This window comes from Dermacentor andersoni, chromosome 6, assembly GCF_023375885.2.
Source record: "Dermacentor andersoni chromosome 6, qqDerAnde1_hic_scaffold, whole genome shotgun sequence".
In the NCBI taxonomy this organism is placed as follows: domain Eukaryota; kingdom Metazoa; phylum Arthropoda; class Arachnida; order Ixodida; family Ixodidae; genus Dermacentor; species Dermacentor andersoni.
Genome location: NC_092819.1, coordinates 65,835,002 through 65,861,967, shown reverse-complemented (window position 1 = coordinate 65,861,967; position 26,966 = coordinate 65,835,002). Strand labels below are relative to the sequence as shown.

General features: G+C 44.0%; 2 protein-coding genes across 13 annotated transcripts in view; both read right to left on the bottom strand.

The window, feature by feature from the left end:
- Positions 1 to 1,436, bottom strand: part of hyd (E3 ubiquitin-protein ligase hyd) — a 173,635-nt gene extending 172,199 nt beyond the window's left edge. For all 11 annotated transcript variants that reach the window (XM_050171479.3, XM_050171482.3, XM_050171480.3 and 8 more), the window contains exons 1-2: positions 1,262 to 1,436; positions 127 to 250 (exon numbers count right to left, since the gene is read on the bottom strand). In XM_050171479.3, the coding sequence (XP_050027436.1) occupies positions 127 to 250; positions 1,262 to 1,323 (186 nt within the window). In that variant the 5' untranslated portion in view covers positions 1,324 to 1,436. The remainder of the gene's footprint in view (positions 1 to 126; positions 251 to 1,261) is intronic.
- A 1,679-nt stretch (positions 1,437 to 3,115) lies between these two features.
- LOC126522707 (uncharacterized) lies at positions 3,116 to 26,955 on the bottom strand. 2 transcript variants are annotated; one of them, XM_050171489.2, is made up of 11 exons: positions 26,534 to 26,955; positions 25,253 to 25,495; positions 23,411 to 23,573; positions 20,583 to 22,647; positions 18,914 to 18,937; positions 18,765 to 18,815; positions 17,395 to 17,601; positions 16,879 to 16,949; positions 14,596 to 14,893; positions 12,301 to 12,401; positions 3,116 to 9,065 (listed from the first exon to the last, which is right to left on the bottom strand). In XM_050171489.2, the coding sequence occupies exons 1-11, from the start codon at positions 26,697 to 26,699 to the stop codon at positions 8,942 to 8,944; spliced, it is 3,513 nt and encodes a 1,170-aa protein (XP_050027446.1). In that variant the 5' UTR covers positions 26,700 to 26,955; the 3' UTR covers positions 3,116 to 8,941. The 2 variants fall into 2 exon arrangements, with proteins under 2 accessions (XP_050027446.1, XP_050027447.1); XM_050171490.2 differs by lacking the exons at positions 18,765 to 18,815; positions 18,914 to 18,937.
- Positions 26,956 to 26,966: the final 11 nt, after the last annotated feature.

Sequence of the window (26,966 nt, the reverse complement as noted above, 5' to 3'; positions counted from 1 at the left end):
ACAACATCAAAGTGGTCACAGAACAAATAATGTTAACGAGGCCATACGAATGTTCACAAACATGTTCTATACATTTTCATGTAACGACATGTTTGCATTCCAAAAGTACAATAACAAGGGCCTCACCTCAAAGAGGAATGCTATGTGCGACGGTCCAACAACACACTGGATAACATTAGAATTTCTGAAGTTGTTAACAACAGCTGGAGGTGAATATCCAGTGCGCAGCTTTTCGCCAACTTCCCTCAATCTGAAAAAGTAATGTAGCGGTAATAAAGCACACGCACAAGAAACAGTATTTGCAGTGCTGTGGAAGGTACGTAATTCTGCGAACAATATGAAAGAACACTTCATTTTGTACTAAAATAAGAACACACACAGACGGAACATTTATGTCAAATAGCACATGACGAAGCATTTAGTGAGAAGCTATTTGATATGTATTCCCATGCTGGCTTCGAATTCACCTCAAGAGTAGTCGCTGCTTGAAAACAAATTCAGTGTTCTCTCTCGTGCGTTGCTCTTACTCTACAAATATCGCAAAAAACAACTATTTGCGCAACAGCTGTAGCTTGTCAGAAGCAAATATATTCCAGGCATAAGCTGCAGGTAAAAGTAACGTGCGTCATTTGAAATTTCAGTCCAAAGTGCAATTCACATTGAATTTTCTGATCTCACTAATCAGGAGGGCAACTGTGATTCATGACGCGATACAGACAAGTACTTCAGCATTACATGAGCTAGCCGGACACATTATAAATGTGTCGGGATCCGGTTCCCATATGCAGATTATACCCTCGTGGTTTCCGTAGAAACTGACCAAACTAAACAGAAAACACAAATCCGGCGATTTGACGACTGAACATGCTCACATACGGTAAGCGTCCAGGAACAACCTAGTCTAGTTTTTGTCTGAGTTAGAAATCGATATACACGGAGGAAAGTGCGTGACGCTCTTATGCAATGCTCTCGAGAAGCCGTGAGAAAGGTAGAACGCAAATGGAATAGCAGAACTCGCAGGTGAAAACTAGAGCAAACACCCATTGCTCAAGACTATCACCAGAAACGCAGGAAACGGCTACCTTTGAACGCAAGAATTAGAACGCGAGCCTCGCGGGAATCCTCAAATCATTCACACGAAAGCTGTCACACGTTCGTTTCATTGAGTGCTTGCGGTTATTTACAGGGCGAAACGACAAGCGTACAAGTTTTAAGCCTAACTTCCCCAAGCACACTGCGCCAGATTTCGACCGTAACATACCTTTCGTTCAGTTGATCTTCACTTCCCGGGAGAGGAAATGCCAGGAAATGCAAATAGGACATGACTGATGGTGTATCATGAGTCTATTCACGCAGCACATCCAACTCGAACGGGAATCGGCATATCCACATACGACGACGCTGAACTCAAACCGCTATCCACCACGGGAAAGAAAATAAACAACATAAATAAAACAACACTGTCGAAACTCTCGTGAGCTCTTGTTTCCGGCGTTTCCGGTAGCAGCTCCGCCGAGTGAGCCGTCTGGCGGTGAAACAATATTACAGTGCTCTATTCTGCATTATATTATGAAACAAATATACTTCGCCACGCACTTCACAAGAAGTTTCAGATAACGTTTAATAACACGTTTCAAGGTCTCTAGTTTCGGTTTGACCTTTGAGGAAATACACGCTGCTGACGTCGTCCGCTTCGCTCACATGCATGTTCCTTTTACAATACTCGCACTTGCACTAAGTTTATGTAACCTCAGTAAAAGAAGTTGCGGTAGAACCCATCTTACGATAAATGTCGACGTTGACGCGATCAGCATTGAAGCAATATAACGACACGCCGTACTGTTAATGCCGACACGTGTATGCAGCCAGGCTTCAATTGTGCGGCTTTACGTGCCAAAACCACGATTTGATTATGAGGCACGCCATAGTGAAGGACTCACGATTAGTTTCGACCACCAGGGTATTTTTAAAGTGCCCCCAATGTACTGGACACGGTCACTTTTGCATTTCGCCCCTATCGAAATGCAGCCGCCGCGGCCGGGATTTGATCCCTCAACCTCGAGCTTAGCAGCACAACACCATAGCCGCTAAGCCACCGCGGAGGCTTATCCATTGGCTTATCTCGGGTTTTCTACCATTTCTACTGCGCACACTGCGCCATCTGGCGGCGCCGCCGTAAAGCCCGCGCGTGGCACGTGTTGAAGGATCATTTTTATCACTGTAGGACAGCACGTACCCTGTTGCCCAAGTTGGCCTCAAAGAGGTTCATTGAAGAGCAGCACACACGTACTAGTAAATCCGCAGTGACTCAAATTGGTATCAAAGAGGCTCACTGATAGGCAGCACAGACCCAACAGCACATACCCAGTGCTCGAAGTCGGCGTCAAGGAGGTTCTTCAAAAGAGCAGCATATACCCAGTGTTGCATCCCCATTGACCCATGTCAGTGTCAAAGAAGTTTGTTGACAAGCAGCACAAAGATAGAGAAGGCCACATACAGAGTGACAAGTCGATCTGACAGATGGTTTTGAACCCTGCTCCCTCAGCACAGTAGCCCGATGAGCTACCCGTTCGACCATGGACTTACCCGTGTCTCGCACACGATAAGTGTGTGCGAGCCAGAATGCTAATTGCATAAGAAAATTAAATTAAAATATATCTGGCAGAACCCATCTCACGATGAATGTTAACGTAACTGGGATTAATAGCAACACACCAAATTGCCCTCATGGAAATGAGACATATACAGGAACATGCATATTTCAAGCTTGGAAAAAAAAAATTGCACTTACCACTCTTTTGTATTTGGTCAAATTTTAAGAAAGATAGCATTTTATGATCTAGATCTTCAATGTAACAGTTGCCACCATTGCTTGCCTGGCTTAAAAAAAAAAAGTGCAAATACACTAATCTGAATTGAATGGCACACCCAGTCACCCTAGCTGGTGTCAGAGGCTCATTGAAATGCAGCGCATACCCAGTCACCCAAGTTCGCACGAAAGAGATTCAACATGGACAAACAAACAGACAGACACACGTACCACAAACTGGGTGATGTTACCAAAAAATTGCTAATCGCATTAAATATATCCTTGGTGCAATAATAAGTGCCATCCTTACAGAATGAATAAAATATATTTAATGTCGTTCGTACAGCAGAGTGAACAAATGGCAGGTGTGTTCTGGGATTATGATGATTTTTTTCTCTTTACATGAATGATACATTCCTTCCTTGAGAGACTGGAGCAAGCATAACATATAGGTTGTGCAAAAAAAAAATGATAGAAATCAAGTATCCGAGTTTTAAGCCACACACCATGAAATAATGTATGTCAGACAGTCCCCTGTGAACCTGGTGCTACTACACAAAGGACAGACTATTCGCTATAGTACGGCTTTACAGGCATTTAGCATATTGTAAGGTGCACAATTTGGGAAAGGAAGGAAGGAAGGTATTCCACTGCACACTCGACGCTAGTAAAGTTTAAACACCATTGAAACAAACAGTTCTTATTTTTCAAATTCAAAGAACTAGAGCCCTGATCAAACATGATCTTCAAGTTTTAGGACATAGGTACCAAGACAAGCGCTCACGAGAGATTGCATGTTGCAGAGGCGACGAAAGCATGCAACTCAAACACTGTACTGCTATTAAAGAGAAAAGCCCCGGGTCAGAAAATTATCATTCACACATGTTCAGAGCATGTGTATACTGACATCAATTCTATCAAGGCATAAATTATAACAGAAGAAATTGTGGACAAGTAGAACAACAAACACAAAAGCAAAGAAAGGCACCCAATGATGGCTAACAATTTGTTACGTTTATACATTCTTCTTCCTGCTGGATCTTTTCTTGATGGCACACATACATGCTAGCACTCAACAACCACTACAGTTATTTCATATGTCTACAAAATGAAGTTCTACATGTGGAGTCACTAATCACTACAGAGAGACCTTGACTTAATGCTTTAAGCTATAATGACATTCAGACTTAGTTTTCTAACACCTCTGCAGTTTAATATCTTTTTCTCACTGCCGTGTTTTTTGTTTGCAAAAGAAAAATGCACTTTGATAATCAATGTGGACTTCTCACCACTATAGCCGTAGTAAGAAACTTTTCATGTTAGTGTAAAAACAGTAGCAATAATCTTGAACAATGCATCTCCACTGCTTCTAAATAGTATGGTTACCTAAAGCAAGATGTAACGAAATATGTACAGCACAGGTGGTTCATGCCAACCAAAGCTCCCACAAAAGCAGCATATGAAACAGAAAATGTACCAAAACAAAACAGCCAAGTCAACAACCTGATATTATACTGCACCAAAAGCTATGTTTAAAAGCGAGTGCAGTCTATGTACCAGGTGCCATGAGACCGAAATTTGTGCTGCAATGGATTTAGGAGATATAAGAGCAGCTACTACTCGAACTTTTGTACTGAGTGGCTTATAATTTGCACTTCAGTGCACAGGGATTTTCCCTATCAATCGCGAGAATGTCAGAAACATTTTACTTCGTGCCTTGATGCAATAGCATCTTTAATTCATGATTTAACCGTGATTAATACAAGCACTACTGGACAATTGATGTAACTTCCAAAGTGCTAAAAGCGACATATGCAACAAAAAAAATTCTGTAATAAGGTTGTACATGTTCTGTCCCTCCTTGCAAACAGCTCGCAGCAGCAATTACAGCCATGTTACAAAATTAGCGTCTGTATGCTAAAATGCTCACCACAAAAGACTATCTTTAATACAGACTGCACAAAAATGGGCAAAATTATGACAAACTTAAGTTGCCGACCCTTGGTAACAACAGCGCCTCCTACTTATGAGAAATCTCATATTGGAGCATCAGTTTTCATACAATCAAGAGGGATTGCACGAGAGAAAAGACAGAGAAAGCACCATAAAAACATGCAATCTGAGACACAAAAGACAACTAGACCAAGGACAGTGTTTGCATTAGTGGCCTGTACATAATCCATCATCACTGTTCCAGCTGCTCAACAACATGCAAGATGCGATCTCTGGCCGAAACAGATGAGCAACACTAAACTGCTCAATCCAAACTTGGCAGCACAGACAGTAGTTCTCTTCGATTTTTTCAAGAAAGAAAGTACTATACTCTTTTATCCCAGTTGTACGACCGGGAAGCACTATTCAGGCGGTCTTGTTGCATCATCTAAATACACTTGGCCAACCCTATGCGTCTGCCGACTTCTGTCCTTTTTCACCAACATGTGTAACTTGCACCAGATTAATTTTCAAAAAGTAGACAATGCCAAAGCAGCTTAGAATTATACCTTTTGATGCCTAAACTGATTGGATAGGCCACTCCTTCTAAGCCAAGTGCTCCATAAGTGGGTGCTGCTTGTAGCATCCCATGGGTTCCGTGAGTGCAAAACAGGTGCCTCCGAACCCTGTTATCCCTATTAGCACTTTTCATAAAGCAATGGCCATGGTGTTTGTCTTCACAACGACACAAGTGCAAGAAGAGAAGTATTGCCTTACGCCAAACATAAGTTCGAGAAGAAGCCATATGTACAGCAGCCAACGCGAGGCTGGCTATAGGTATCAATTAATTACTCACTGGCTGTGCTTAAAAGAAATAAAGTGCAGCATCTTCACCAATATATGTATTGCTTTCGTTTTATGTCAACATAATAAGCCTTTATTGCACCTGTACCTTGACTGCATGTATTTTCTAGGAGCCGAGGAAGTAGGAGTACATCAGCGGGCTTGCAAGATGTACGAAAAGCTGATGTTTAGAAGCCACCTCTTCAAAGAACACAACTACAGAGGCAAACAATGTCATGACAAGGCAACCCAGAATGCAGGAACAATCAGAACTACCAGACACGAATGGTTCCTGCCAACTTTGACCAGCAAATGGTACATGACGGAGCACAATGTACCTAGTGACAAATCAGATACTACAAAGAAAGCAATTCATTTACCCAGACTGCTACCCATCAGAAAAACTGACAGGTACCTACATGCTGCTCAACAACCCATCTTCTCGAGCAATGCTGGCAGACAGTGGTGGGCCCACCAATGACGGCAGTGTAAATAAAATCCAGGGCTTCGTTTAACTCTCGTTGTTGCTAAGATCATGACTGAGTAGGTGGAGAAGGAGACAGTACGAAGAGAAACGTCTGTGCCGCTTTCTTGGCTGTGACACTGAGGCAACCAAAGCACCAGCCTGCACATTTCACACTGTCATGTCAGCTGTACACATGAAGTAAAAGAAAGTTTTGTCTGCAAGGAGGATTGTACAAAAACAACAAAATAAGGAAACCATCATTTGAAAACGTTTAAAGATGATGCTATCAGAGCTTTAACAGACGTGACACTGCACAAAAGGCAAGTAAAAATGATAGTCAGCCTGAAGGCAATTCATTCCAGAAATCTAGGTTGTTGAAACATTTCACAAGCAAATTAGAGGTTGAATTGCACAAAATTTTGACGAGACACACAGAAGAGAAACACACACCACAGAGCGCGTGTTTTCCTTCTGTGTCTCTCAGCAACATGTTGCACAATCCAACCTCTAATATGCTGTACAAACACGCCCAGTCTTCAACCTTGGCAAGTTTCACAAGCAACATGTACAGTTGACCCAAGTTATAATGAAGCTGCATCCAACATGAAAATACCTTCGTTATATTTAATATTCCTTATAAGCATGTATTTCTTATATATTGACAGCGGCAAGAAACATTTTGTATTCACTTCATTACATCCAATAATTTGTAATATCAAGTTTCGATTGTATAGAGAAGCTACTCCTGCAATATTGCAAAATGGCGACTACTATTCATTTACATGGTAACCGCCCAACTACAGACTAAATTTCTCAGCACTATTTGCTGGGCAGTACAGTCAACCCGCATAAATTCAAACTCATAGGTACTACAGAGTTTGTTTGAATAAACCAATGGTGAATAAAATATGGAGTCCAAGACGTAATTACACCAATATATAAATACAACCAATTGTATTTCAAAGCATCTCCTATGAGAATAAGAATACGAAACCAGATAGGAACTAGCCAGTCAAATCTAAAGTGGCCAGGTTGGGTAGCACTACTTCATACTAGCACTACAGCAGCCTGCATATCAAACTGTTCAAACCTAGCATCTTCACGTCGACTATATTTGGACACATTCCTCCGCCTGGCAAGGCAAAAATGAATTTTTTAACGAAAATCCCTGTCCCATGTTGTTTTAGAACAATTGGGGCTTTAAAATGCACTAAAAACATGGCAGGCCAACCACAACTGTGCAATTTGCTTGAATCAACAGGAATTTGTAATTGTCTGAGTCTGAACTATTGCAAGTCTGCATCATTTTATACCATAAGCTACAAAGTGATATGTGCATGTAGAAACAAAAATAAACAGGATGAACCAGCAACCACAAGCAAAACCTTCCCAAACTGAACCTCAAATTTGTTTGGGTGCTAAAAACACACCGTCAAGAACAAACACGTGAGTAGCGACATGTGAGCCACCATGACATGTCACCACCAGCAATGCACTGGTACTAACCATGTCTACGAATCTTTGGACATTGGACGTTTCAAGTGAGCCAGCCAATTGCCGTCGAAACATCAACCTCTTGTTTTTTTTTGTTTTTTTACAGCACTAGAACTGCAGTGTTATAATCATGAACACAACAACGATGCCAGGAGCAAAATGCCTCCAATATAAGTTTCCAACAGCAGTAAAATAAGGTGCGTAGTTCAAATAAATAGATGCGCATGCTATATTTACAGCTGCTGCACTCTGAAACCAGCTACTAGAGTTACGTCTGACAATGAGGTTAGGACAGCACAATTCTATGACACAGCTTACATGCAAGCACTAATGCGTGTGCACATAAAGCAGCAAATCCTACCTAATAAACTGTCTTACAGCAAAGAAAAAAAAAAAGAGCTAGGCTAACCTTGCTAAACCAAGGGCTCCTAAACAATGGATTGAATACATCAATGGAACTAAACACAATGGATCACTGGGACATGGGAACCATGAATGAAATTAACAATGTCTGAACAAAATACCACAACTAAAACAATGATGATAAAACAGCATGCCCAGCACCTAGTTATAAATCCCACGTCAAGGTAACTAAGATGAATGTCCCAGCCTTGTGCTAATATGAGTGGACCTGGCAAGATTACACAATGAAACACACACAACACAAGGAATGGTACACAAAGGACGAACAAGCCTCGTGGTGCAGGAGACCAGTGGCCGCTTGTAAACAGCAAGTCAGCAAAAAATTTTTTAACCAAACAGTACGCCTCCAACAGCGCACGTAACAATCGATAACAAACATCAGTAAGGCTAATGCGCCAACTAAAACTAGGTACGTGGGAACGGTGGAAGAGTGACAATGAATGGCATAATGACGAGAGACTTACCCCCAGGGTATATATGTTCTACATACTATTTCCGCGAGGTACGGGATTCACTGTGCGGCACCACTTTTTTTTCTTGCACAAGGAACCTCGCCGAAGTCAGGGCAACAACTGTCTCTCTTCCGTCCAAATAAGGTGAACGCAACACAGCACTAAGTCACTGAGGGCTGTCCATTAAAAAAAAAAAATAGAAAGAAAGAAAGAAAGAAAGAAAAAGAAAAGAGCGGCTTCTTTAATTAAAGAATAAAGAAAGAAAACGAAGTACATGAGCAAGGAGGGAGCACATCGCGCGTGGCAGCGGTTGGTGCAGTCAACACGTTTCACCGTGCAGCCACAAGGTCGCCTTGTGATCATGGCGCGCGTTCCAAGAACGAAATGAACGAATGGGATGAAGAATGTGCATTGGGTGGTCGGGAGACGACGATGAGAATCGGATGGAGGGGGGGACGTGCTTCTCCAAAACCTGGGGGGTGCAACGCGCCACTGTTCCCAGGGAAAAGAGGCGCCGCAACTTCACTTGTCCTTGCGGTGCTTCTTTTTCTTCTTCTTGGCCAGGGCCCCCTGCCTCTTGGCAATGCAACGGTTGCAATACCAGCTCTCCTCTTCCTTCGGGGGCACCACGATTCCCACGCACACCCTGCGCAAGGAGACAGGAACACACGAACACCTTTAGTCACTACCCCTGCAACAACAAAACAATGGTGCAGATGTAAAGAGGCCGTCAAAGTGAAGCCTCCTTTGCAAATACCCTAAGGTTCGGTGTTTGCCGTTGTTTCCTCACCTAGTAGATCGCAACTTGTGCTACTTGATATGTACCTCTGAGTATGTGCCCAAATGGAAAACTTGGGCCACTGAGTTATTTGTTAATTGTTGGCCAATCTACCAGAGCCAGTGCGACAAAATGGGTAAAGAAGAAGCCTTAAAGGGGTCCTGAACCACCCCTCGGGCTTGGTGAAAAAACATAGTCTGCGAATAGTATATGCTGCTAAGAACGTATCAGCCAAGTTTCGCAGTGGTGTGCGGCATGTGGAGCTCCGAAGTCACATTTCTCTCAAACACTTTCTTTCTCTCTTCAAGAGAAGCCTGCTTCGCCCTCCTTTTTGGACACTTCATTTCTTAATATAGCAGATTCGCATACGTGGCTGTTATTGGCCAATAGCTGACATCAATGAAGAAGGGTGTTTAGATCAGTGTGCTTGTTCCTACTGTTACTGTGCATATTTATTGACGAAGTTTAACAAACAAGCTGAACTAAGAGACAATCTGCTTTAGAATTTCAATAATAATTACATACTTCCGGAAGAAGCAGACTATCATCTGCTCACACTAGGTTGCGGCCACCTGCATAGAAATTCAACTTTTGTCACCCTGCTTATCAGTGTCACAGCCATCGGGTCTCGATAATTTCGTCTAGTTTTGAGCGCTCAACTAGCCTTGAACCATGTGAAACTTAAGGACAGACCACATGCAGGCTTGCCAGTGTGCACTCACTCGTGGCCTCTCCTTAGACACCTTGGCAGACTTATTGATAGCGCCTCAAAATGCACTTGTTGGATATGGCTACTATCCGTTGGTCAAGCTCGTGAAGGACAAAGCCGGTCTGCACAATTTAGTACAGTCAGACTGGAGCATGTTAGCGTGAGCACAGACTCAAGCCCTGATGTGCACAAAGCAAATGCGGCACATACACACCACAGGTGCATGTACCTAAGGTCTGCTACATAGCGTAGATACCATGGCCGCCGTGGGGTGCCGTGACAAGTCACTGGCTAAGCACACCACGGCTCGCTGAGGACAACTGCGATTGGCTTACATTTGGTGCATCACAGGAACCAAAATCGGAAGTAATGGCATCTACATTAACATCCAAAACCAAATTTGAACTGCGTGGCATGGTGAATTTCAGTAGGCGGAGCACTGTGTGCACGCCACGCTCCACCGTAGCCTTCATTGTGCAAGGCATTGAAGAAGGTGCGGAAGCATTGCAACGGGTGTGTTTGATTTCCGATAACTCCGCTTCTGTTGAACGCATAGAAGTATTTTTTGCTGCAAAGTAATTCTGAAATAGCCTATTTTAACTTCAAATCCATTTCTCCACTTCAATGAAACTGTATCATTCGTCGCCGACACCCAAATTTATCAAAACAAATGGTTTTCTCATTCAAGTTTGCTTTCATTTAATTGCCCAATAATTCAGAAAATTCAGCAGCCACTTTCAGTGTAAGAAAAATCAATCGGCAACTGTACTTATTTGAATAAAAAGTATAATTTCAATACAACAAAACTTAGATATAGCAAAGCAAATTGCTGATTTTACTAACTTCATTATATTGAGGTTTAACTGTATTTCAGACGATTATTTCGACTTTCTGATGGTCTCCATTGAGTCCGTGACATGTTGTCACTTCTTTTTTTCTTTTATCTGGGGCAGCTGAGGCTCTTCTGATAAGACGAACGAGTTTTGATGGTCCTTTCGAGTTCGCCTTAAAACCAGTCTACTGTATTTACACATCTGTTGTACTCCTCTGCACTCACACCTCTCATTAATATTCTGCCCTCGACAAGCATTATACATGGCCTTAATCCTCGTAACAAAGAAAGTAACAGATCCCAGTGGCAGCAGTCACTTTTCGATGGAGGTGAAATGCAAAAACACTCCTGGTACTTAGATTAAGACGCAAGAAAGAATCCCAGATGGTCAATATTATTCTGGAGTCCCCCGCTACAGCATGCCTCATAATCGCTACATGGTTTTGGAATGTAACAGCTTAGAGTTTAATTTCAGAGAGTGAAAGAGAGGGCTAACCGCTACAGGCAATGAGGCAGCTACAGGCACGAGGCCGTGCACGACACACGTACGCTATCACTGCTACCTGGCTAACTAATCTCTGCTACCTCAACAACTCAAACAATCTACGCGTCATTTAGACTTCAACTTTGTGTTGACCTGCAGCCTTTTTTTTTTTCCAGTAAAGGTAGCACGTGCGAAGAGTCAGCCTCTTTCCTCGGTGCAAAGGGTGCCTACATGAAGGTCACTGCAAGGAGCATGCTTGCTGGCCTCACATGAAAAAGAATTTATTCAAAGAGCAAATTGTTTGATAAAGCTAGAGGAAAACAAACAGGCTTATTAGAATATACATCTTGACAAGTTGGAGAATTTTCAGAGTGCATCGTCGTGCTGCCATGCCATTTTAAACGCACTTCGTTGAAGCAATGCAGTAGTTACTCCTGTTATCCAGCAATGTTTTGATGCACCAACCATTACAGAACTACCTCAACACCCTCCCGTAATCTAGTCATTTCAAAGTACTTCAGCAGTGCTACAAACCTAGTGTAAGACAGCTACTTCACTTCACAGAGAGCACAAAGAGGCTCAAGCACTGTAATGGAGCCTGCCTACTGCTATTAAACAATTATAGGCTTTTACGTGCCAAAACCACAATTCGATTATAAGCCACGCCATAGTGGGGGACACCAGAAATTTGGACCACCTGGGGTTCTTTAATGTGCGCCTAAATCTAAGTACACGGGTGTTTTCACATTTCGTCCCCATCTAAATGCGGCCGCCATGGCCGGGATTCAATCCCGTGACCTCATACTTAGCAGCCCAACACCATAGCCACTAAGCAACCACGGCAGGTCCCTACCGCTGTTAATGCTTCCATTTATGTAATAGATTTTCAGTGCTCCCTTTCGCAAACTCTCTATCTTTTCTGAAATCTGCATATATTTCCTGCAGTGCTCCGAAATAAGCAGTCAGAGCTAATGTCATCAAAAAAATTACAATGCACCAAATGCTTCACATTAAAGGTCTGCTTTTACATTAGAAGATTATAAATTAAAAAGAAAAAAAGAAGGGAAGCAGGACACACCAGTGATACCAGTCATCACACTCGTCACAGCCGATCATGGGACTGCCATCGTCTGGTTTGGCGCACGCGGGACATATCCAGATTTTGTTTCCTCGTTCATCCTGCAAACAAGACGGATGTCATTAGGCCTACAGTCAAGTATGGTGCCTATCTTCCGACATTCAACACCTACACCAGCACAGAGCGATACAGCAGGGCCACACTACAGAAATTATTTTGGAAATAATGTGGCTCTTCCAAATCGAATCAACTACACATGCACTACTGCCTTTGTCAAAAAAGAAATGAAGCCACTGGGAGCATCACCGTTGCCGAGTACTGGGTGCTTAGTGTTTTGTATGTGAAACAGTGGTCTTAGTAATGTGGTTAAACAATGTTATAAAGCTCTATCAGGCAAGGATGAGAGACCATCTTCTCTAAATCTTTCAAGCAGTGCAGGTGATGCAACAGGAGGCTAACTATGTGTCCAGTGGTCAACTGCAGTCATGAACTTAGTGGCTTTGTTTCTTGTGACAGAAGCTGCACTTACAACACATCCACAAACATATGTAACATGTATTTTTTATTTGCCGTTCCATTTATTGGACATGCCTAGAAAAAGCTTTTGCAGAAAAGGAGGGAGGGCAAACGAGTGTTTTGTCCTGAGAAAGGGAAAGAAATCTGCCTTACAGGTGTCCTGAATCACCCTTTGGGCTTGGTGAAAAAACGCAGTCTGCTGATAGCATACGCTGATGTGAACATCTCAGCCAAATTTTGCAGTCGTGTGCGGCGCATGGAGCTCACAAGCGGAGCACAAAGTCACATATTTTCTCAAACATTCTCTTTTCAAATAAAACTTCGAAGCTGCCGGCGGCTTGTATATGCCGTCATACGCTAGATTCCCATAGACAGCTGCCATTGGTGGATAGCTGACACCAATCAAGAAGTGTTTGGATCAGTGCACTTCTTCGTACTGTTACGGTGTATATTTACTGACACAGCATAAACAGGCTGAAGTAAGTGAAAACCTGCTTTTGGATTCCGGCAAGAATTATGTACTTTGAGAAGAAGCCAACCATCGTGTGCTCCCGCTCGGCCACAACCACCTACGCAGAAATTAAACTTCGGCCACCCTACTTATCAATGTCGTAGCCATAGGGTCTCAATAATTTTGTTTAGTTTTGAGCCTTGAAAGATGTGAAACTTAATGTCAGATCACAGGTCCGCCTGCCAGCGTGCACTCATTATTGAGCTACTTACAGTGCTTCAAAATGCGCAAGTTGGATGCAACTGCTATCTGTCAGTCAAGTTGGTGCAGAACAAAGCCGGTCCCGCACCACGTAGCAGGGCCACACTGGAGTAGATGAGTACGAGCGTGCACTCCAGCACTATCGCGCACAAAGCAAACACAGTGCATATGCACTACAGTTGGAAATAGCTGCTCTCTGCTATGTAGCATAGATACTGTGGCCGCAAAGAGCCACCACAACAAGCCCACTCGTAGAGCTCACTACGGTTCGCTAAGGACAACCACGTTTGGCGTTTAGCACATTGTATGTTCCAAAATCGGAAATAGTGGCGTCTAAGTGAAAATCGAGTATCAAGTTTAAACTGCACACCACGGTGACGTTGAGAAGGTGAAGCGTTGTGGGCTCACCCCGCAACGGCCCAGCCTTCGCAGTGCAAGGCATTGAAGAAGGAGCGGGAGCACCGCAAAGGAAACCAAAGGTGATCTGTGGTTGCCAATAACTCCCCTTCTTCTGAATGCATTGAAGCACTTTTTGCTGCAAAGCATTTCTGAAGTAGTCTAAATGCATTTCTCTACTTCGATAAAAAGTGTTTCAGGACCCTTTTAAGAAGATAATGATATAACAACATGAGTTTGCTAGAGTGGAAATATGAACAGATCTCTCATCCCAGTGTCTTTATGCCATCCTTGTATCTATAAATGAACCGTGAACAAACCGAACTGTGAAGATGTTCACACAATCCTTTGATCATCTGCAGAGCAGAAGTGATTAGAAAAGAGCAGTATTTTGAAACAAAGTCAGATACAGTTAGGGCGCCAAAAAGGACCCCAAGCAATCCAATTCATTTCCTATCAGGTATATATGAAATTAGCTTCATTTGAGACATCTGGAAGTTTTAGAGTTACCTCCTAGGGAGTAAACTTACAAAGAGAAAATGTAAGGGCAAAAAGACATGTGCCGCTTGGAAGGGGGATGGTGGGAGGAGGGAACAATGTTTGGATACTCTGACGGGCAACCCTGCTCAAACCAACAAGTATGCAGAGGCTGGCATGTCCTGAGCCCTCACCACAATGGTGCCAACGGTCTCGGTGATGACCATCCTGGCCGTGGGGAGAGGAGAGGCGGCCTCGGCCAGCTGTGGTTGCTGGGAGGCAGGGGGTGCGGCAGCCGCACCCTTGGAGGCCTTGGACGATGCCTTGCTGCCCCGGCCACTTGCCTGCGGCTGGGGTGGCGGAGGCACAGCCACAGGAGTCAGCACTGGCGGTGATGGGCTGCGGGCTCGCACTGGAGAGGATGGTGGCGACGCTGCAAATGGGTCCGGGGGAGAGTCGCCCCCACCGCCTTGGGCCAGTGCTTTGAAGAGGCTGCAAGCAGTTGGAGAGCAAGGTCACGGAAGGTCACAAGTCAGTAAGTTCCTCAAATGTACATCGCTTGGAACAGTGTTGTTTACAGCAAAGGTCACTTAGGATGGCATAGACCTCCTTAAAGACAATCTTTATTTCCTTCTTAATTTGCAACAATTAGGGGCTAAGTTTAGTTTCTAATGACTTCAGTACGCGTCTGCTACATTGAACTGAGAATATGAGTGAATTTCTTGGCCTCGGTGGGAGCCAAATGCACTGCAGGTCAGCTTCTCTGCAATGAATGGTGGAATAGACAAAATAGTGCTTCAATTCAAGCAAAGGTTGGAAAACCGCAGTTGTTGCCACAAAACTGTGCTGTGCAGTAAGGTTTGCTTTCCATTTCCTGAACATTTGTTTTCATTTGTTTTCAGAGCTCTGCGCCCCATTTTCTTCTATACAGCTATTCAGACACATACGTTTGAGTGGGTTCACCATCTATGTAGGAAAGTCGAAGTAACATACAGAATGAGGAAACTTTCACAACAGACAAGTTCACTACTCTGCTGAAGCATGCGCATTCAGAGTAAGCCTGATGTTGCTATAACAGAGCTGCATATAAAACAGCACTGGATAGCAGCCACTTATAGGATAGCAGTAAGCCATTGCCACCAGGAACTCAAGTTTCAGAGCATTCATATAACACTTTCAGTGATGCTTTTGGGCTGAGCCATGCTACCAAAATGATATAACTTTGCGTGATAGGGGAAACGGTGTTAGCTGCATAGCAGTGCTTTTAAGGCCCTGTTGCTTCTCACTAGGGATATGAATTTTAAAGCAGTGTTCACTGAATGGACAGTCACCAAACAAGGAAAGCAACCCATCTAATACACAGTAGCAGCCTTCTATGTAAGTGAATAGTCTCAGCACTATTCCAAGTTTGGCACTGTTTCATTCTTCACTGTCAATCTGAATTTCCCTGGGTAGCAATTAACCATTTTAAGGTCAATGACGTAAATATACGGTGCCGCAAACAAGTCCAAAATGGTCTATGCCGTTTATTTACTGTGCCAGCTGTATGTTTAAAAAGCATGCCGATTTCCCAATTATTTATTTCCTGGCATGTGCACTATGTGGGAATACAGGGAATTTTTTTCTCACGCCTCCCTCTCTCGGTTTTCGGTGCATGGTTTGTTTTAGGGCTAGTTTGCTGCGGCGCGTCTATACACTACCGCTCGCGCATTGGCGCGCGCGCGCGCGCGCAGGTGGCGGTTTGGGTTTTGTTCCGCAGGCGGTTTCGGCTTCTTGCACTCGCACAACTAATGGCTATCTCGTTACTAATCGCTCAAAGGGTGGCCACCTGTTTCTCACTCGTTTAGTGCTCACAGGGGTGAGCAGAGAAAGGATGCTGCCGTGCATGTGTTTCCTTTTCTTTTCTTTCTTTTTGGGGGGTGGGGACTTGCAATATCTAATTGCATCCGGTTGGCGATAAGATCAAGATTAGCGGAAGTTTGTCACACGTTTTGCTTTTTTGACGGGCACACAACCACAATTTTCTTGAGTCCGCGCGCTCACTTACGCAGTTCAATTACACTATGGACGTAAATATTAGTGTGAGAGCAGGAACATTTGAGACTTGTGAAATATTCTCGTGTGTCCATATTCTAAGCCTTGAACTATAACAGTGCATCAATTTTTAATACTTATAAGTTTATTTTTTTTATATCGTTATTCATGAATAATTAGTACATATATACCAACGCAATATATTTCTCAGTTTACGGTCACCATAGAGAAATTACGGTAAATTTTTTCGAAACAGGTCCCTCAGAAGAACTGGAATTTGCAGTAAAAAAAATTGACCCTGGGCGGTCGCATATGGCGAAAAAAATCAACCCTGAAAGGGTTAACAAAAGCTTCCGATTACAACAACTAGAGAGTTCTCGAAGATGCCTTTGTCCTGCAGTGGGCTTCATTCAGCTGGTGAAGAATGTGCAACTATTACTCACATTTTTGTTGCACTGGGCTTGGGAGTGCTTCCAAGCTTCACAGTGATCTTGGGAATGCTATCGTCCTTCTTCTGCAAAGAAATAGTTATAAGTAGTTTCAAACTTTCTTTTGGTAGCATTCATAACCAGATCTGAAAGACCTGAATGTGCACGTTGCAAATAAAATACTGCATCATCCCCGTCAGTAAATGAGAGCCAAAACGTTTTACTTGGGCAAAAATATGTTGGGTGCAGGTTTTAAAATCAAGCTAGGTGTTCAAGATGCACTTGCATTAATATTCTTTCTACATAATGTTTGTGTTTTGAGACTGTTACAAGTGCTGCACAGCGCATGTAGGCACAGTGTCACAAAGGATTGCCCATTAGGAAAACACTATGCGATAGATTTTACTCTGAAAGCTGCTTTTGTTTTGTCTGGTTGTTACTGATCATCTGCTATCGAATTCCTTCACCACCTATACCAAAGCACTTTGCTTCAAATGTGCCATTTATTGGCAACACACGGAAGTAAATCACCTTCTCCTCTTTTCCCTTCTTCTTCTCTTTCTCCTTGCCAACTTTCGTTTTCGTCTTCTTATCTGCCTTGGTCTTCTCGGGGGCCTTCAGCTTGGCTTTCCCTTCTTTCTTCTCCTTGGGCGGCTTCTCCTTCAGCTTCTCCTTTGGCTTCTTCTTCACGTGCTCCTTCTTGTCAACCTTCTTCTCCTTCTTCTCTTTGGCTTTGCTCTGCACGTTGATCAACACCAATTGATTAGCTCACAAAAGCAAAATGCTGTCAGGGTCACAAAGACGTCAAGAAACCCACGAAAAGGACACGTGTAGTACAGGTGCCTCCAGTATACCCATACATAGCTTTACCACAGACCGTCACTTGCACACACAAAGGAGACGTCACGAGTGCTCAGTTGCACGTTGCACCAATCTCCACTGACAGTGCGTAAAGCAATACATGCGTTTCTGAGCCACAAAGGGCATGCTTTAAAGAATGTGCTAAATGTAGGAAAAAAGCCTCATGGTGCTAAATGATGTTCTGATAGTTTGAGCACTACCTTGATAACTGCAGTTTCTGTCAGTGGATGTTGCCAAGATTCAACTTTTATGCTTTTGAGAAAAAGTTCTAGCTTCAGGTGTGGGGAGTTTCCTGATTTCACATGAAGCTCTCGCAAGTTAGAGACGCACATGCTCACAATACGAAGGTCTTGCCTGAGCCCTGTAAGTGTACGCTACGTGCTACGTGTTCTACGTGTGTGGGCAGCTCTGCTTGAAGCAAGCACATAGCTCAGAATGATCGCTTGTCTTGGTCTGCTCTGACTGCAGCAGGGTTCCAGTTGGCCCTTTACCACACAAGGCAAGGAATTACTACTGTCTGGCTATCCCTGTTCCTTGTCTTCAACAATTTTAGCTTCATGTTCACACTGAATGCCCGGCAAACATGGAAAGCCCCCAAAGAAGCAGGAGTGCACAGGATTACACCCGCTTTGCAGCACTCAGAAATATTTAATCTCTCAAATATTTGCAGTGCATTTATCTGGCAAGTTTTGCGTCTGCTCAACTGAAGGTGCTTTCAGGTTGTGGGCATGTAAGTGTTCCCCAAGCCATATTCACAAAGCGTTTAATATGCATATATTCTAATTGCCACAGATACAGTGAGTGAACATACTGATTGCACAGCCTGCTTATCAGCTGCCGTCATGTTTGTAATGTTTGCCACAATAATCAAAGCCAAGTTCCTAACTAGGTCTTTTTTTTTAATTAAGCAATAACATGAAGTCTGATGTGATAAAAACCAAAAACCAGCAAGAAATGGCAAGTTTTCATGCAACCGATACATTCCCGCAAGATGCATTTCGCCCATGCACTGACAAGAAGAAAAAAATGTCCTCAATGACCTTGACGACACGTCTTACGGCTGCTGACAGCCTGCCCTTCCTCAGTCCAGGCTGCTTGTAATGAAAACATGAGATTTACTGCAGTTTTTTCAAAGGACAAAATATCGAAGTTCCAACAGAGCAAGGAAAGCAGAGCAGTATGACATTACCTTCCAGTATTTGTCCATTGAAAACTGGACATGAAAGCAAGGAGAGGAAAAGGAGAAAAAAAAAAACACTGTTAGTTTAGTAAGATGTGTTTTCTACATGCAGGCCTTAGACAAAAGTGCCAGCAATGGCTGAACCCAAAGAATTACACAGAACAGTTGCAGCAGGTAACTCAGCTGTAGCTAATTTTGAAATTGCAAGTTTTGCCTCATTAGATTGCTAACTGTTTCCATCAAGCCATGCATGCTGTATAATAGATCATTCTGTAGTAATGCAGCTCAGCTACCATCAAAATTAACTATGCCAAAAATTTGCAAGAACAAGATGATTTATGTTTTCTTTTAAATAGGTTATTGTTAGTGCGTTATTAAAAAAAATGGTGTTTCTTGCCGGCACTTTTGAGAACATACACAACCTTTTACGATGCCAGTATAATACTAATGCATGTAGCGTAATCAGCACATTTCCATGGCACAGTACGCAATACATGTGCATCATTATGATTTAACCCTCTGCAGTAATATGTCAGGCCCCTCCCAATATGCAAAAATATAAGTTCTGGTCAGACATCTGGAAGCGCCCAACATAAATGCACTTGTGTCCACTGGTGTTTTTTTCTACGTGTTTGTTGAGGCACCTTTCAGAAACTTTTCAACAGTTAATACCTACCCCTCGCAGCTTCTGTGCAATGGTAGAAATTGTTTAGCAGTACACGAAAGAATTTGAGCAGACCCTTCATGGCACAAAGGAGCAAGAGGGTAGCAAATGACAGAAGACTGTCATGTGTTCAGCGATTCTGAAGATGATTTTAGTACTGAGTAAGAATATATTCCCCATCAGATAACTAGCAAATGTCCTTGGATGATAGCACTGAAGATGACCATAGCGAGAACGAGGCACCCCTTGTCCAACCACAGTGGCAGTGAAATAGTCGAGTACCCACCGCTGCTGTGGGAGGCAGACAAGTGCTGTCACTGGATACGGGACCAGCTGGATACGGGACCAGCCAATACGGGACCTTAACACTTAGGAAAGACACTCACCTGATGAGAAATTGCCAGCATGGGATCGATAGGCATTTTTTTTCTTTAGGTGTCTACAGGGCCCCCTTTTGAGATGAGAACCCGTATAAGTAGCTGAGCACTGGGCCGAGAAACATCTCTACACATGAGAAGAACTCGTTGGTTCCAGGGGATTTGAACCCAGTACCTCCCGCATATGAGGTGGATGCTCAACCATTTCGAAACCATTGCAGTGTGGAGACTGTACACTATACAACAGCCTCACAAATAAACAAAAATTTCTGAAATAAACCACTTCGTGTGCACTTGTTCACATGAGTGCTTTTTGTCAGTGGCGTCTAGACCACGCGAAATATTTCCTGACTGCAATGACCACGATGTGGGTGAATGCTCCTGACTTTGTGAATCCATCTGCTCTATTGCAGCAGGCGAGCAAAGCTTGCACTGAACAATACAAAAGATGCAGCAACTAGGAAATGCACTCAAGGCCTTCATTATAAAGAGACAAAACCGCAGGTTGATAGCTGAAAGTCCTAAATATCCTAAGAAGTCGTACGGTCCCTAGGTTCTGCTGTCTCCATAGCCTAGACATGAACAATTGTGCCAAGGACCATGCTAATATGAATAGCAATGCAACTCTAACGCTCACCTTTTCACCATCTTTTTCAGATTTAGGGAAGGATGGCTTGTCTTCATCCATACGGCTCGTGGACGGCACAATAGGGGGTATGGCTTTCTTTTCGGCCAAAGTCTTGACAGCGAAGGGGCTCCCACCAAGCACCACAGGACCCATAAGGCCTCCTCCAGGGGGAGGTGCCGTAGGTGAGGATGCTGGCGACATGTCATCGCGAGAGGAAGGTGGTGGAACAAACAGCGGGGGTGTTGGGAAGTGGGAAGATGTGCCTGCCCGAAGCTGCGAGGAGAATGGAAATGCCGGCAGGAAACCCTGAGTCGGCGGTGACCCAAAGGCAGGAAACTTCGGCGAGAACAGGGGACCAGGAGGTTGTTGCTGGGGCTGCTGCAGCTGCTGCTGTTGTTGGGAGAAGGGAAACACACCCGAGAAGCTGGGTGCCGGTTCTGGGGATGTCTCCGACCGCTGGGACAGGGCAATGAGAGGAGATGCTTTCATTTCAGGTGTCTTTGGAAGCCCCTTCTTGGGGGATGGCGTTCCCGAAGTTGATTTGTTCTTGCCTGACTTCTTCTTGCCCTTAGTCTTTTCTTTGGACTTCTTTTGTTCGGTGTTGACAGGTGGGCCTGGAATATGCTCTGGTGAAGGTTCCTTGACCTCTTTCTTTGGAGCTGGCGAACCCACCAAGTCCGGCGTCTTGGGCGTCGGGGGAGGTGACGAGTCAGAGTCCGTGAAGTCGTAGACATCCCTCGGCTCCAGCTTGCGGTTCAGCATACCAGACATGGCTGCCTCCAAGGTCTCCCTCTTCTCTTCAAGCCGAGATTCCTCGCGTGCCTTCTGAATCACAGCGTCAATGCATTGCTCTATGTCGGCCAGCCGGTTCTCCTTCTCCTGCTTGCTAAGTGTCTCAGGTGAGTCATCAATCACAAGTCTCGGCTCTGGGGACTCCTCGCGAGAAAGTGGCTCGTCCTCATACGGGTCATCTGCAATCACCGCACTTTCCTGCGCAGCAGCAGCAGCTGCAGCGGCAGCTGCATTCAGCTTGCTGCGTTCCTCCTCTGCCTTGCACGCCATCACCTGCAGTGGTGTCATGGTCGACAGCATGGAGGGAGGAATCATGGACGTCAATGAGAGAGGCAAGTGAGGAGGAGACAGCACCGGTGGTGGGGATGGTACAAGTGGTGGAGGGACGGGAGGAGGTGGAGCAGGAGGCGGTGCTACAACAGGTGCGGGGGGAGGTGGTGTCGGCATCGGTGCAAATAAGAAAGGAATCGGAGGTTCAGCGGCTGCGGCTGCCGCTGCCTGCTTCTTCTTCTCTTTCTTTTCTGCTTTTGAAGCTGTTGGACTCTTGGACTTGTTGAGTGACTTAATCTTGGCAGGCTTTGGCGTCAGCCCGGCCACGGCCATCAGGCCTCCTGTGCCTCCTGGATTCCCCAGCTTGTTCTTGCTCTTTGACTTTGACTTGGAACTGTCCTTGCTCTTGCCCTCTTTACTCTTTCCTTCTTTGCTCTTTCCTTCCTTGATCTTACCCTCTTTGATCTTTCCTTCCTTCACCTTTCCCTCCTTGTTCTTGGACTTGATCTTGGCCATCTTGCTGCTGCCATCCTTGGAGAGCTTGAGCTCCTTGGACAGCTTGAGTTCCTTGGACAGCTTGAGTTCCTTGGACAGCTTGAGTTCCTTGGACAGCTTGAGGCCCTTGGCAAGTTTCTTTTTAATCTTGAGCATGGGGTTGCTGCTTGAACTCTTTTTGCTCATGAAAGGGACATAAAGCGAAGGAGCCTTCTTCAGATGTGTGTTCTCCTTGTTGTCCTTTTTGCTCGCCTTGGCCTTCTTGCCATCCTTGCCCTCTTTCTTCACTTTTATAGTTTTCTTGGGCTCCTTCAGCTTCACTTCCTTGTGTGGTACATCTATACTGTCTGAGGAATCAGAGTCAAAGGCCATGCCAGCCGGCAGGGTTTTGATGAATGACGATGGAGCACTCGGCTCTGGCAGCTTGCCCTCTCGAGCTGGCGAGATGAAGCCCGAAGGTGTCATGAACACACTCGTCACCTCTCGCATGGGCTGGCCTTCTTCCTCCGTGCAGAGCCTGAAAGACAGCATTTACGAGTTTTCGCCCAAAGTACTACTTGCACAGCAAAGTTTGGCCATTTCTGCAATATCACTTCAGCATACTTTGTGCCATTGGTGCCAAATGCACTGACAGCAGTAAGTATGCAAAAGAATAAGTGAGAAAACACAATATATGACCAAATTATCACACATGCACACCTTAGAAACGAACAAGAAATGTTGCACAGGCTCGAGGTGAAAGACAAAATGAAACACCCTCATTTAGATTGCTGACGAAATAAAAAGTACAATAATGTGCAATACACCCATCATGACATACCCTGTATATGTCACTATATTTATTCATAATTAGCTGTGGTAACCCTAACAGCAAAATAAACTGCATATAATTATGCAAATCTTTACAGCACAGGCCACGGATGATCCTCCAAAAAAAAATTAACTACTATCGCCCCCTCCCTCTCTCACTATGATAAAGTGTCTCTTCGCCCAAAAAAGAAGAGGGAAACTATCTTGCTTGTCCCATTAGTTTGCACTGTTTTCACTCCAAGTATCATATACCAAATAGCCAAACAGCAAACCTTCTTGAACTTAATTTCTAGCAGTACACTCGGGCTTCTTACAACATTTTATCCTCAAAACCCATCTTATGCCTGTGTCTGCCTCTTTTCCTCGTCCTAAAAGCTTGTGCTGGTTTTTTGTTCTAAAGAAAACAACGCTGACTGACAAGGTGACCTTTAAATGGGCATGAGCAGTTGCCTAATAATTTTGGACCTCACCTGAAGCGCTTGGGGTTGGGAGTCTCCGTGCCATCAGCATTTCGCTTGGTGGGCTGCGGACTTCCCTGAGGAGAAGATATTTCCTCGCCAGCACTGTTGGAAGCCATATCTCTTTTCATGCCATCAATGCCCGACCCAGGAGACAGGAGCATACTTTCCTCCTCTAAGGACAAGACAAAAAGATGAGCATGTTGATTAAATGTTTTTAAATACTGAATTCCAAGGAACAAAAATCACACTAAAACACAAGGCTTGCATTAAATCAAAGAAGTGAAATGCAGACCAGCCAACATTTACAGTTGTAAAATGCTACAGTCAAAGCCAAAGAAAATACTAACAATTATTTTATTAGGGTACTCATGATGGCGACTGCTTATTTTTAAAAACTTGAGGAATTTGTTCTGTAGAAGTGCTATGCTCTGCTCTGTAATCACGATAACAATAATCCGCACCAAAGACAAATGGAAATGTTTTAAGGTTATTCATAATACATTCACATAATGGCAGCTGAAGATTTAGTCATTTTTACGCACTAGTTCAATCACTAGGTGGCACTAATGTGAGCAGGTTTTAATAATCCAGAGGGTCCGAAAAATAATTGTGAAAATTGATCTGAGAGTGTTATTTAAGTCAAATTTGCCCTAATCTGGCCACAAAGGAGCAACTGTTATGGTCAATATGATGATTGTAAATGAGCTCTGAAAGCCTGGCATATTGCGATGGAATCATAAAAGTTGGCAGGTATGGAAGTGACACACCACATGATACCACTTGTCACTGTAATTTCCCAAGATTTACCCATGTTAGGTGAATTAGTTGCTATTAGCTCAGTGCCAATGACATCATGACAGAGAATCACAAATACCCTTTCCACGCAGGCAGTTTCTAAAGTAAACAAACTGGCAACAAGGAGAAGCTCGGTTTAAAGGAATTTCTTTTAAACCACTTTCAGTAGACCTGGTGTGACCACAACAGTGACATGATAATGATACACGATACACAGTGAACGTAAAAATCAAGTTTTAATATTAGCATGCTAACAGTGGCGCATTATGTCACAGACATCATTCAATGGCTTCATGATTCCACCTCTCATGCCATGTTTTTCTCTAGCAAATTGGCATCTCTTTCAGTTCCTTAGATGTACTGATTTCTGCAAGTCTAACTTTAAACAGGTCTGGTTCCTCAGTCCCAAAAAATTCATGTTTTGCCCAACTTCCATGTAGCCTGTTGGCGCACAAAAAAGAAACCATTTTTGTGCTGGAAAGATGGGTTTGCCCCTTCGGTGCTCCAGAACAAAGGCAGTGACACTGAACGCAAAGTCATATTGTGAAGCCAACAAGAGGAGACATGAATGAACATACATAGGACCTCTCATGGTCAGGTTGCGGAGATGGCAATGTGACGATGAACCTGTGGAAACACAGTGCTGTCATGATATGACAGCAGTAAATGACAATCATCCACATTCTTACAACCACACTGAATTCCAAATCTTCCTTTGCAGCATTTCCGATAAGAAAATAAACCTCATCGACAAAGGGTCAAATTCATGTACAACACATTTGTAAAACCTAGGTCGGACACCTCTTCCCCTGCTGCACTTATTAGGAACGGTAAAGTTACATGAAAGACACATATGGAAGCAAGACACCCACTGGCTTTTGCTTTTGTGTGTGTCTTCCATTCAAGACACTCACGCTGCTTTACCATCCCTAATGGCAAACCAAATAGCCTAAGCTTTTACAGTAGTGCATGTATCACAATATTCCCCTCCCGCTTTATGATCTGGCAGATCTGGAAACCTTACTTTAGGCACGATTTGCTCAAAGTGAGGCCCACCTTCCAGCTCAGGGTGCATAGGGGGCAGGAACTCGTGCACCCACTCGGGCCTCTGCAGCAGCTCCCGGCTGCCAGGTTTGGGGTGCGGCAGGTTTGTGGGCCGAGCAACAGGGAAGTGAGGGACCCGCTTGGAAAAAGCCACGGGTTCAACGTTGTTAATGTACTCTTCGAGCTCACTCAGCAGGATGCCCAGATCATTGAATGCTAGCGAGAGATCATCCAAGTTGGGCTCGGTTCGCCCATCTGCAGAGAAGAGACAAGAAACCCATTTTCGAAAAGGATTAGAGCTAATCATTTTATACCAAAGGTTCACAACGGATTTTCTAAGAAATATAAAAGTTATGTAGATAGCCAGAAGTAAAGCACAGCCAGAAAACACCATAGCAATGGCTTTTCTACAACATATCTGAACTTACCGAGTTTCACAAGTCACCAATAAGTAAAATCTAGTATTTAGTTTTGACATCAACACAGCTGAGCCTACACGGTAACGTTACATAACAAACACTTTAGACTCGCAAGCACTCGAAATCCGAGACTGCAGAGTTTTTCAGTAAAGCAGTAAACAAACACACGTTCCGCCTTGATATCTAAGCATAAATGCTAGAATATTGTACATCTGGTAGTCTAAAATGTACATCATATATCTCACGAGCGGTCATCGTGCCACTTCTTAGAGCGGACACAGCAAATTACACTCAATACCTGCAGCTTATTTATGGCTAACAGATTCAGAAGAGAAATTCTACAATTACGGAATGCATTTTGGCCGATGCACGGATTCTGCGCGGTTCTCATACATGTCGAACAAGCCGACGCTACTAAAGGCGTTTTGTGGAGGCGAAAGAATTTCACGCCATGTTAAAAATACTTTGTTTACCACGAAAATCAGTTTAGACGCGTTAGCGACTGTGGACAGCTGAGGTCGCGGCTCAGATAAAAAGGCGCGCTCATCCCCTGAAGAAAACATTGCATTACGGGCTGCTATCTCAGCACTGCGACTTGACATAGAACATGACTTTGTATATTGGCTTTAGGACAGAAGAAGGCTGGCTGTGATATCAACGCTTTTACGGCGATATTGATGAACGACATAAGTTGAAATAGCGTCGCAATGTTTCCAACTATGCCCAAAACAATGGCACGCGGTGAAGTGCTCGAAAGCATCATCGGCCAGTCGTACCAGCTTGCGTAGAAGCGAAGCGTTACCTAGAGCAGGTTTAGTAAGAGACGGGAGGGGTGCTTCCGGGTTATTTCTAAGTAGCTAGCGACCGTGCTCACCTTGATTTGAATAGGCTTGCGCTGTCCTGGCGATTTCAAGTACATAACGATGAAGTATGTCAGCAAGCAACTCCAACGTTGACTGATGCACGGCGTGCCAGCCAATGTTTTGACATATCTGAGCAACTGAAACCTTCAGGACACTACGACTAAACAGAGCTGCCATTCTACGTCCAAAAAGTCATGAAAAATAGATCAATGCTGTGATTTTTCCTGTAGAACGCCAAGACGCATCTTCCAAGCATCTTCCCACTGTGCACTTCAGTTCACGCCATCTTTCACACACCAAGCTACGCGATCCCAAGCAACGAGTCTCGGAGTTGGTCCGAACGTTCAATACAACCACCACAGCATCTTTCACACGAAACAAATCTGGTCACACACTATCACCGATAAATAATCGCCATGCTGAACTCGTTGTTGAAGTTTATTA